This window comes from Coregonus clupeaformis, unplaced genomic scaffold (assembly GCF_020615455.1).
Source record: "Coregonus clupeaformis isolate EN_2021a unplaced genomic scaffold, ASM2061545v1 scaf1199, whole genome shotgun sequence".
Classification (NCBI taxonomy): Eukaryota; Metazoa; Chordata; class Actinopteri; order Salmoniformes; family Salmonidae; genus Coregonus; species Coregonus clupeaformis.
The window spans coordinates 157,501-169,918 of record NW_025534653.1 but is presented as its reverse complement, the minus strand read 5'-3'; the positions used below and the strand labels follow the sequence as shown (position 1 = coordinate 169,918).

General features: G+C 46.9%; 1 protein-coding gene across 1 annotated transcript in view; it reads right to left on the bottom strand.

Moving 5' to 3' along the window:
- Positions 1–5,776: 5,776 nt before the first annotated feature.
- Positions 5,777–12,418, bottom strand: part of LOC123486425 (usherin-like) — a gene marked incomplete at its 3' end in the record, with an annotated part of 76,593 nt that continues 69,951 nt past the window's right edge. Inside the window, exon 15 of the mRNA XM_045217732.1 lies at positions 5,777–6,074. Within this exon, the coding sequence (XP_045073667.1) occupies positions 5,777–6,074 (298 nt within the window). The remainder of the gene's footprint in view (positions 6,075–12,418) is intronic.

Sequence of the window (12,418 nt, the reverse complement as noted above, 5' to 3'; positions counted from 1 at the left end):
CATATATAAGCACTGGACTATAAGCCGCAGGTGTTTTAATGTTAAATTACCATATGTAAGGGTTCGTCACAGAGGGATTGTCGGGGAAAGAGACAAACTGTCTCGCTCTCGTAATGTCTGTCTGTCTTGCTCTCGTTCTCTGTCTCGTACCACTCTCGGTTCCACTTTTACTTTGCGCTCTACCTGTCTCACTCTTTTCCGGCCTCCAGCTTTTTCCTGCTGGAGCCCGCCGCTAAAGGTGGGGCGCGGACCGGTCATAGAGCCCATAGAGTTAAAGTTGGTGGACTGTAACCTGTAAAATCCATAGATTTAGGAGGTCTTCTAGTGGCCGTTAGCTGTAAAAATCCATAGATTAGCCGCACCGTTATATAAGCCGCAGGGTTGAAAAATTGGAAAAAAGGCGCGGCTTATAGTCCAAAAATTACGGTAATCAACTAGCCTACCTGTCTATCTAGCAACAATATCATATTTAGAGTTAGCAATCTAGCTAAGTGTTTCAACTTTTGAGTTCCCACTTCCTCGGGTGGTGAATAATATAGTTTAGGCCAATATGCAAAAAGATGTCTGCAAATTCATTTCTGAAGAGCCAAACATAAATCTGATAATTCTGGATCCTATTTCGACAGGTTACACATTAAAATATCTATCATGAATTCCCTGGATATGTTTAATGAAATAGCTTACTTTTGTAATCGTAGGCTACCATCTCAGTTGTCTTACTTGGCACTGGAAAAAAAATTGTCTAGAGCCCTGCCGCTAATGTAAAGTAAAATGTATTGTTGTATTTATCGTTATGGAGTAAAACAGTTACATTTATCGCAATTTGACTTTTAGTCCATATTGCCCAGCTCTAGGTGTGTGGTAATGTTGTGTTTGTACTTCTGTGAAACCCTGACGTTGGTGATTTGAATAAGTCCTTTGCATTGTAGCCAGAGTGGCCCATTTTTATCTTAAGGGTGCAGTATGTGGTTAAACTGATTTTACTAGTAGATGTGCCGTGTGTAAGATGTGTGTATGAGGTGTGTGCATGTGTTTCTGTGGTATGAAAGCATTGCGTGTGTTTGCAGTTTGAGTGTGTGTGTCTGCGTGTGTGTGTGTGGGGGCGGTGTGAGAAACATCTGGTGGATGGCAGCGCTGCGACAGCTTTATGTTCCTCTGTCCAGATGGTGTCACAGCGTCGACTAGAATCACTCTCTTCTCCTTTCCTCCGCACAATGCCAACACACACACACACACACACACACACCCTCCACCCAGCATATTACCATTAGTCTTGATTAAACAGACGTAACTAACCAAATAAATAATGTGCAGAAAAAGTACACGCACACACACACACACACACAGACAGACACACGCACACACACACTCCCTCCGGCTTGATAAATAAGAGTGAGTGCTCAAGTGGTGTTTAAACGGCCATCCCAAAGTTTTAATGATACAGCGGTGCTCACAGGCCCATGACACCACCAACCAGAGTTACGACTTACAGCCATTAACAAACAAGCAGCTGTTTCAACACATGTGTGTGTGTGTGAGTGTGTGTGTGGAACGTCATGGAAAATGCATTGGTCTCCAATGCCACATTAATTTACAGAATAATGTATTTGTTGTCACAGCGACAACAGTGTGTGATCCTTGATCAGTAAGGTTGTTTCTGATTGGTCAAGACTTGAAGCTACTCTGGTGATGTTTTCTAAATCGCTTCTGAGGGTGTTAATAAAGTTGTACAGTATTGAATGTAATGTAGAGTAGTCATACCTGTGTAGCTGTATCTATTGGCCAGTAGTCATACCTGTGTAGCTGTATCTACTGGCCAGTAGTCATACCTGTGTAGCTGTATCTATTGGCCAGTAGTCAGACCTGTGTAGCTGTATCTCCTGGCCAGTAGTCATACCTGTGTAGCTGTATCTATTGGCCAGTAGTCATACCTGTGTAGCTGTATCTATTGGCCAGTAGTCATACCTGTGTAGCTGTATCTACTGGCCAGTAGTCATACCTGTGTAGCTGTATCTATTGGCCAGTAGTCAGACCTGTGTAGCTGTATCTATTGGCCAGTAGTCATACCTGTGTAGCTGTATCTATTGGCCAGTAGTCATACCTGTGTAGCTGTATCTATTGGCCAGTAGTCAGACCTGTGTAGCTGTATCTACTGGTCAGTAGTCATACCTGTGTAGCTGTATCTATTGGCCAGTAGTCAGACCTGTGTAGCTGTATCTATTGGCCAGTAGTCATAACTGTGTAGCTGTATCTATTGGCCAGTAGTCATACCTGTGTAGCTGTATTTATTGGCCAGTAGTCATACCTGTGTAGCTGTATCTATTGGCCAGTAGTCATACCTGTGTAGCTGTATCTATTGGCCAGTAGTCAGACCTGTGTAGCTGTATCTATTGGCCAGTAGTCAGACCTGTGTAGCTGTATCTATTGGCCAGTAGTCAGACCTGTGTAGCTGTATCTATTGGCCAGTAGTCAGACCTGTGTAGCTGTATCTATTGGCCAGTAGTCAGACCTGTGTAGCTGTATCTATTGGCCAGTAGTCAGACCTGTGTAGCTGTATCTATTGGCCAGTAGTCAGACCTGTGTAGCTGTATCTATTGGCCAGTAGTCAGACCTGTGTAGCTGTATCTATTGGCCAGTAGTCAGACCTGTGTAGCTGTATCTATTGGCCAGTAGTCAGACCTGTGTAGCTGTATCTATTGGCCAGTAGTCATACCTGTGTAGCTGTATCTACTGGCCAGTACTCAGACCTGTGTAGCTGTATCTACTGGCCAGTAGTCAGACCTGTGTAGCTGTATCTATTGGCCAGTAGTCAGACCTGTGTAGCTGTATCTATTGGCCAGTAGTCAGACCTGTGTAGCTGTATCTATTGGCCAGTAGTCAGACCTGTGTAGCTGTATCTATTGGCCAGTAGTCAGACCTGTGTAGCTGTATCTATTGGCCAGTAGTCAGACCTGTGTAGCTGTATCTATTGGCCAGTAGTCAGACCTGTGTAGCTGTATCTATTGGCCAGTAGTCAGACCTGTGTAGCTGTATCTATTGGCCAGTAGTCAGACCTGTGTAGCTGTATCTATTGGCCAGTAGTCAGACCTGTGTAGCTGTATCTATTGGCCAGTAGTCAGACCTGTGTAGCTGTATCTATTGGCCAGTAGTCAGACCTGTGTAGCTGTATCTATTGGCCAGTAGTCAGACCTGTGTAGCTGTATCTATTGGCCAGTAGTTAGTCAGACCTGTGTAGCTGTATCTATTGGCCAGTAGTCAGACCTGTGTAGCTGTATCTATTGGCCAGTAGTCAGACCTGTGTAGCTGTATCTATTGGCCAGTAGTCAGACCTGTGTAGCTGTATCTATTGGCCAGTAGTCATACCTGTGTAGCTGTATCTATTGGCCAGTAGTCATACCTGTGTAGCTGTATCTATTGGCCAGTAGTCAACCTGTGTAGCTGTATCTATTGGCCAGTAGTCAGACCTGTGTAGCTGTATCTATTGGCCAGTAGTCAGACCTGTGTAGCTGTATCTATTGGCCAGTAGTCAGACCTGTGTAGCTGTATCTATTGGCCAGTAGTCAGACCTGTGTAGCTGTATCTATTGGCCAGTAGTCATACCTGTGTAGCTGTATCTACTGGCCAGTAGTCAGACCTGTGTAGCTGTATCTATTGGCCAGTAGTCATACCTGTGTAGCTGTATCTACTGGCCAGTAGTCATACCTGTGTAGCTGTATCTATTGGCCAGTAGTCAGACCTGTGTAGCTGTATCTATTGGCCAGTAGTCATACCTGTGTAGCTGTATCTATTGGCCAGTAGTCATACCTGTGTAGCTGTATCTATTGGCCAGTAGTCAGACCTGTGTAGCTGTATCTACTGGTCAGTAGTCATACCTGTGTAGCTGTATCTATTGGCCAGTAGTCAGACCTGTGTAGCTGTATCTATTGGCCAGTAGTCATAACTGTGTAGCTGTATCTATTGGCCAGTAGTCATACCTGTGTAGCTGTATCTATTGGCCAGTAGTCATACCTGTGTAGCTGTATCTATTGGCCAGTAGTCATACATGTGTAGCTGTATCTATTGGCCAGTAGTCATACCTGTGTAGCTGTATCTATTGGCCAGTAGTCAGACCTGTGTAGCTGTATCTATTGGCCAGTAGTCAGACCTGTGTAGCTGTATCTATTGGCCAGTAGTCAGACCTGTGTAGCTGTATCTATTGGCCAGTAGTCAGACCTGTGTAGCTGTATCTATTGGCCAATAGTCAGACCTGTGTAGCTGTATCTATTGGCCAGTAGTCAGACCTGTGTAGCTGTATCTATTGGCCAGTAGTCAGACCTGTGTAGCTGTATCTATTGGCCAGTAGTCAGACCTGTGTAGCTGTATCTATTGGCCAGTAGTCATACCTGTGTAGCTGTATCTACTGGCCAGTAGTCAGACCTGTGTAGCTGTATCTACTGGCCAGTAGTCAGACCTGTGTAGCTGTATCTATTGGCCAGTAGTCAGACCTGTGTAGCTTTATCTATTGGCCAGTAGTCAGACCTGTGTAGCTGTATCTATTGGCCAGTAGTCAGACCTGTGTAGCTGTATCTATTGGCCAGTAGTCAGACCTGTGTAGCTGTATCTATTGGCCAGTAGTCAGACCTGTGTAGCTGTATCTATTGGCCAGTAGTCAGACCTGTGTAGCTGTATCTATTGGCCAGTAGTCAGACCTGTGTAGCTGTATCTATTGGCCAGTAGTCAGACCTGTGTAGCTGTATCTATTGGCCAGTAGTCAGACCTGTGTAGCTGTATCTATTGGCCAGTAGTCAGACCTGTGTAGCTGTATCTATTGGCCAGTAGTCAGACCTGTGTAGCTGTATCTATTGGCCAGTAGTCAGACCTGTGTAGCTGTATCTATTGGCCAGTAGTCATACCTGTGTAGCTGTATCTATTGGCCAGTAGTCATACCTGTGTAGCTGTATCTATTGGCCAGTAGTCATACCTGTGTAGCTGTATCTATTGGCCAGTAGTCAGACCTGTGTAGCTGTATCTATTGGCCAGTAGTCAGACCTGTGTAGCTGTATCTATTGGCCAGTAGTCAGACCTGTGTAGCTGTATCTATTGGCCAGTAGTCAGACCTGTGTAGCTGTATCTATTGGCCAGTAGTCATACCTGTGTAGCTGTATCTACTGGCCAGTAGTCAGACCTGTGTAGCTGTATCTACTGGCCAGTAGTCATACCTGTGTAGCTGTATCTATTGGCCAGTAGTCAGACCTGTGTAGCTGTATCTACTGGCCAGTAGTCATACCTGTGTAGCTGTATCTACTGGCCAGTAGTCAGACCTGTGTAGCTGTATCTACTGGCCAGTAGTCATACCTGTGTAGCTGTATCTACTGGCCAGTAGTCAGACCTGTGTAGCTGTATCTATTGGCCAGTAGTCAGACCTGTGTAGCTGTATCTATTGGCCAGTAGTCAGACTTGTGTAGCTGTATCTATTGGCCAGTAGTCAGATCTGTGTAGCTGTATCTATTGGCCAGTAGTCAGACCTGTGTAGCTGTATCTATTGGCCAGTAGTCAGACCTGTGTAGCTGTATCTATTGGCCAGTAGTCAGACCTGTGTAGCTGTATCTATTGGCCAGTAGTCAGACCTGTGTAGCTGTATCTATTGGCCAGTAGTCAGACCTGTGTAGCTGTATCTATTGGCCAGTAGTCAGACCTGTGTAGCTGTATCTATTGGCCAGTAGTCAGACCTGTGTAGCTGTATCTATTGGCCAGTAGTCAGACCTGTGTAGCTGTATCTATAGGCCAGTAGTCATACCTGTGTAGCTGTATCTATTGGCCACTCCACTGTAGATCAGATCTTCTTGGGAGGAGCAGAGGGCTGGATCAGACTGTGCAGGAGGAGTGTGTGTGGTCAGAGGGGTGTGTGAGGTCATGAGTGTGTGTGTAGTTCGCGGTGAGTTTAGCAGTGTGGTTTCAGGTGTGTGTGTGGTGTGGAGTGTGTGTGTAGCAAGGACCCAGGTACAGATGTAGAGAGAGGGGTTGAAGGAACAGGATCCACAGTAGGCTGTGGAGGCAGCAGACACTGAACACAGAGTCCTGGGAGCACACTGGGCCTGGAAAGGAGACAACACACTGCAGTTAGATATACAGCACGCACGCACACACACACACACACACACACACACACACACACACACACACACACACATACATACACACACACACACACACACACACACACACACACACACACATACACACATTTGCTTCACTATCCTTGTGGGGACCTAACAATTTATTCCCATTCAAAATTATATTTTCCCTAACCCCTAACCCTTAACCTAACCTTAACCCTAATCCCAAACTCTAACCCTAAACCTAACCCTAATTTTAACACTAACCCTAACCCCTGAGCCTAAAATAGCCTTTTTCAAAATGTTCTACCTTTCCTATCCTTGTGGGGACTTCTGGTCCATATTTGTATTTCACTGTGTCTAGTATTCATATGATTGTATATACAGTATGTGTGTTTATGTATGTTACCATAAACTGTAACTAAACCATGATATGGCATGTACAGTGGGGAAAAAAAGTATTTAGTCAGCCACCAATTGTGCAAGTTCTCCCACTTAAAAAGATGAGAGAGGCCTGTAATTTTCATCATAGGTATAGGTCAACTATGACAGACAAATTGAGGAAAAAAAATCCAGAAAATCACATTGTAGGATTTTTAATGACTTTATTTGCAAATTATGTTGGAAAATAAGTATTTGGTCACCTACAAACAAGCAAGATTTCTGGCTCTCACAGACCTGTAACTTCTTCTTTAAGAGGCTCCTCTGTCCTCCACTCGTTACCTGTATTAATGGCACCTGTTTGAACTTGTTATCAGTATAAAATACACCTGTCCACAACCTCAAACAGTCACACTCCAAACTCCACTATGGCCAAGACTAAAGAGCTGTCAAAGGACACCAGAAACAAAATTGTAGACCTGCACCAGGCTGGGAAGACTGAATCTGCAATAGGTAAGCAGCTTGGTTTGAAGAAATCAACTGTGGGAGCAATTATTAGGAAATGGAAGACATACAAGACCACTGATAATCTCCCTCAATCTGGGGCTCCACGCAAGATCTCACCCCGTGGGGTCAAAATGATCACAAGAACGGTGAGCAAAATCCCAGAACCACACGGGGGACCTAGTGAATGACCTGCAGAGAGCTGGGACCAAAGTAACAAAGCCTACCATCAGTAACACACTACGCCGCCAGGGACTCAAATCCTGCAGTGCGAGACGTGTCCCCCCTGCTTAAGCCAGTACATGTCCAGGCCCGTCTGAAGTTTGCTAGAGTGCATTTGGATGATCCAGAAGAGGATTGGGAGAATGTCATATGGTCAGATGAAACCAAAATAGAACTTTTTGGTAAAAACTCAACTCGTCGTGTTTGGAGGACAAAGAATGATGAGTTGCATCCAAAGAACACCATACCTTCTGTGAAGCATGGGGGTGGAAACATCATGCTTTGGGGCTGTTTTTCTGCAAAGGGACCAGGACGACTGATCCGTTTAAAGGAAATAATGAATGGGGCCATGTATCGTGAGATTTTGAGTGAAAACCTCCTTCCATCAGCAAGGGCATTGAAGAGGAAACGTGGCTGGGTCTTTCAGTATGACAATGATTCCAAACACACCGCCCGGGCAACGAAGGAGTGGCTTCGTAAGAAGCATTTCAAGGTCCTGGAGTGGCCTAGCCTGTCTCCAGATCTCAACACCATAGAAAATCTTTGGAGGGAGTTGAAAGTCTGTGTTGCCCAGCGACAGCCCCAAAACATCACTGCTCTAGAGGAGATCTGCATGGAGGAATGGGCCAAAATACCAGCAACAGTGTGTGAAAACCTTGTGAAGACTTACAGAAAACGTTTGACCTGTGTCATTGCCAACAAAGGGTATATAACAAAGTATTGAGAACATTTTGTTATTGACCAAATACTTATTTTCCACCATAATTTGCAAATACATTAATTAAAAATCCTACAATGTGATTTTCTGGATTTCTTTTCCTCATTGTGTCTGTCATAGTTGACGTGTACCTATGATGAAAATTACAGGCCTCTCTCATCTTTTTAAGTGGGAGAACTTGCACAATTGGTGGCTGAATAAATACTTTTTCCCCCCACTGTATATTCAGGTTGGTTTCTTCAGGAAGCCATGTGTGTGAATATGTGGAGCCCTGTGTGGTGAGTAGTGTGGCTGCTGCCCTAATGACATCATTAGGAGATAATGACAGTTCCTCCCCAGTCCTCTCCTCTCTCTTCTCCTCCTCCCTCTCCTCTCTCTTCTCCTCCTCCCTCTCTCTTCTCCTCCTCCCTCTCCTCTCTCTTCTCCTCTTCCCTCTCTCTCATAACCCTCCTCCCTCTCTCTCTTCTCCTCCTCCCTCTCTCTCTTCTCCTCCTCCCTCTCTCTCTCTCTTCTCCTCCTCCCTCTATCTCTCTTCTCCTCCTCCCTCTCTCTCTTCTCCTCCCCCTCTCTCTTCTCCTCCTCCCTCTCTCTCTTCTCCTCCTCCCTCTCTCTCTTCTCTTCCTCTCGCTCTCTCTTCTCTTCCTCCCTCTCCTCTCTCTTCTCCTCCTCCCTCTCTCTCTTCTCCTCCTCCCTCTCTCTCTCTTCTCCTCCTCCCTCTCCTCTCTCTTCTCCTCCTCCCTCTCCTCTCTCTTCTCCTCCTCCCTCTCTCTCTCTTCTTATCCTCCCTCTCTCTCTTCTCCTCCACCCTATCCTCTCTCTACTCATCCTCCCTCTCTCTATTCTGCTCCTCCCTCTCCTCTCTCTTCTCCTCCTCCCTCTCTCTCTTCTCCTCCTCCCTCTCTCTCTTCTCCTCCTCCCTTACCTCTCTCTTCTCCTCCTCCCTCTCCTCTCTCTTCTCCTCCTCCCTCTCTCTCTTCTCCTCCTCCCTCTCTCTCTCTTCTCCTCCTCCCTCTCTCTCTCTTCTCCTCTTCCCTCTCTCTCTCTTCTCCTCCCTCTCTCTCATGCTGGGATAGGAACACACTATTATAGCCTGGAAGCAACTGATAAGTGTGTGTGTGTGTGTGCGTGTGTGCGTGTGTGTGTGTGTTCAGATATATAGATATAGATATACATTCAGACCTGCTGTCATCACACATGGCTACGACAATGTCCAATATACACTACATGACCAAAAGTATGTGGACACCTGCTCATCGAACATCTCATTCCAAAATCATGGGCATTAATATGGAGTTGGTCACACCTTTGCTGCTATAACAGCCTCCACTCTTCTGGGAAGGCTTTCCACTAGATGTTGGAACTTGCTTCCATTCAGCCACAAGACCATTAGTCAGGTCGGGCACTGATGTTGGGTGATTAGGCCTGGCTCGCAGTCGGCGTTCCAATTCATCCCAAAGGTGTTCGATGCGGTTGAGGTCAGGACTCTGTGCAGGCCTGTCAAGTTCTTCCACACCGATCTCGACAAACCATTTATGTATGAGCCTCGCTTTGTGCATGGGGGCACTGTCATGGTGAAATAGGAAAGGGCCTTCCTCAAACTGTGCCACAAAGTTGGATGCACAGAATCGTCTAGAATGTCATTGTATGCGGTAGAGTTAAGATTTCCCTTCACTGGAACTAAGGGGCCTACCCTGAACCATGAAAAACAGCCCCAGACCATTATTCTTCCTCCACCAAACTTTACAGTTGACACTATGCAGTCGGGCAGGTAGCGTTCTCCTGGCATCCGCCAAACCCAGATTTGTCCATCAGACTGCCAGATGGTGAAGCGTGATTCATCACTCCAGAGAACGCGTTTCCACTGCTCCAGAGTCCAATGGCGGTGAGCTTTACACCACTCTAGCCGACGCTTGGCATTGCGCATGGTGATCTTAGACTTGTGTGCGGCTGCTCGGCCATGGAAACCCATTTCATGATGCTCCAGACAAACAGTTCTTATGCTGACGTTGCTTCCAGAAGCAGTTTGGAACTCGGTAGTGAGTGTTGCAACCGAGGACAGACGATTTTTGTGTGGCCTACCACTTCGCGGCTGAGCCGTTTTTGCTCCTAGACATTTCCACTTCACAATAACAGCACTTACAGTTGACCGGGGCAGCTCTAGCAGGGCAGAAATTTGACGAACTGATTTGTTGGAAAGGTGGCATCCTATGACGGTGCCACGTTGAAAGTCACTGAGCTCTTCAGTAACGCCATTCTACTGCCAATGTTTGTCTATGGAGATTGCATGGCGGTGTGCTCGATTTTATACACCTGTCAGCAACAGATGTGGCTGAAATAGCCGAATCCCCTAATTTGAAGGGGTGTCCACATACTTTTGTATATATAATGTATCTATCCTCCCCTCCTGCTCCGTGGCTTGACGATTCATTGCGAGCTCACAGAACAGGGCTCCGGGCAGCCGAGCGGAATTGGAGGAAAACTAGACTCCCTGCGGACCTGTCATCTTTTCACTCCCTCCTCTCTACATTCTCTTCCTCTGTTTCCGCTATTAAAGCCACTTTCTACCACTCTAAATTTCAAGCCTCTGCCTCTAACCCTAGGAAGCTCTTTGCCACCTTCTCCTCCCTGCTGAATCCCCCTCCTCCTCCCCCTCCCTCATCCCTCTATGTGGATGACTTCGTCAACCATTTTGAAAAGAAAGTTGACGACATCCGATCCTCATTTATTAAGTCAAATGACACCGCTGGTCCTGCTCACACTGCCCTACCCTATGCTTTGACTTCTTTCTCCCCTCTCTCTCCAGATGAAATCTTGCGACTTGTGATGGCCGGCCGCCCAACAACCTGCCCGCTTGACCCTATCCCCTCCTCTCTTCTCCAGACCATTTCCGGAGACCTTCTCCCTTACCTCACCTCGCTCATCAACTCATCAACTATGTCCGCTGGCTATGTCCCTTCCATCTTCAAGAAAGCGAGAGTTGCACCCTTCCTCAAAAAACCTACACTCGATCCCTCCGATGTCAACAACTACAGACCAGTATCCCTTCTTTCTTTTCTCTCCAAAACTCTTCAGCGTGCCGTCTATAGCCATCTCTCCTGCTATCGCTCTCAGAATGACCTTCTTGATCCAAACCAGTCAGGTTTCAAGACTGGTCATTCAACTAAGACTGCTCTTCTCTGTGTCACGGAGGCTCTCCGCACTGCTAAAGCTAACTCTCTCTCCTCTGCTCTCATCCTTCTAGACCTATCTGCTGCCTTTGATACTGTGAACCATCAGATCCTCCTCTCCACCCTCTCCGAGTTGGGCATCTCTGGTGCGGCTCACTCTTGGATTGCGTCCTACTTGACAGGTCGCTCCTACCAGGTGGCGTGGCGAGAATCTGTCTCCGCACCACGTGCTCTCACCACTGGTGTCCCCCAGGGCTCAGTTCTAGGCCCTCTCCTATTCTCTCTATACACCAAGTCACTTGGCTCTGTCATATCCTCACATGGTCTCTCCTATCATTGCTACGCAGACGACACACAATTAATCTTCTCCTTTCCCCCTTCTGATAACCAGGTGGCGAATCGCATCTCTGCATGTCTGGCAGACATATCAGTGTGGATGTCGGATCACCACCTCAAGCTGAACCTCGGCAAGACGGAGCTGCTCTTCCTCCCGGGGAAAGACTGCCCGCTCCATGATCTCGCCATCACGGTTGACAACTCCGTTGTGTCCTCCTCCCAGAGTGCAAAGAACCTTGGCGTGACCCTGGACAACACCCTGTCATTCTCCGCTAACATCAAAGCGGTGACCCGATCCTGTAGGTTCATGGTCTACAACATTCGCAGAGTACGACCCTACCTTACACAGGAAGCGGCACAGGTCCTAATCCAGGCACTTGTCATCTCCCGTCTGGATTACTGCAACTCGCTGTTGGCTGGGCTCCCTGCCTGTGCCATTAAACCCCTACAACTCATCCAGAACGCTGCAGCCCGTCTGGTGTTCAACCTTCCCAAGTTCTCTCACGTCACCCCGCTCCTCCGCACACTCCACTGGCAGTTGAAGCTCGCATCTGCTACAAGACCATGGTGCTTGCCTACGGCGCTGTGAGGGGAACGGCACCTCCTTACCTTCAGGCTCTGATCAGTCCCAACACCCAAACGAGGGCATTGCGTTCTTCCACCTCTGGCCTGCTGATCCCCCTACCTCTGCGGAAGCACAGTTCCCGCTCAGCCCAGTCAAAACTGTTCGCTGCTCTGGCACCCCAATGGTGGAACATGCTCCCTCACGACGCCAGGACAACGGAGTCACTGACCACCTTCCGGAGACACTTGAAACCCTACCTCTTTAAGGAATACCTGGGATAGTATAAAAGTAATCATTCTACCCCCCCCCCCCACCCCACCCCTACAAAAATATATGTATAAAAAAAAAAGAATGATAAAAAATTTACAAAATTCAAAAACAATAAAAAAAACAATAAATATATATAAAACAAATGAACATTAAAAATATA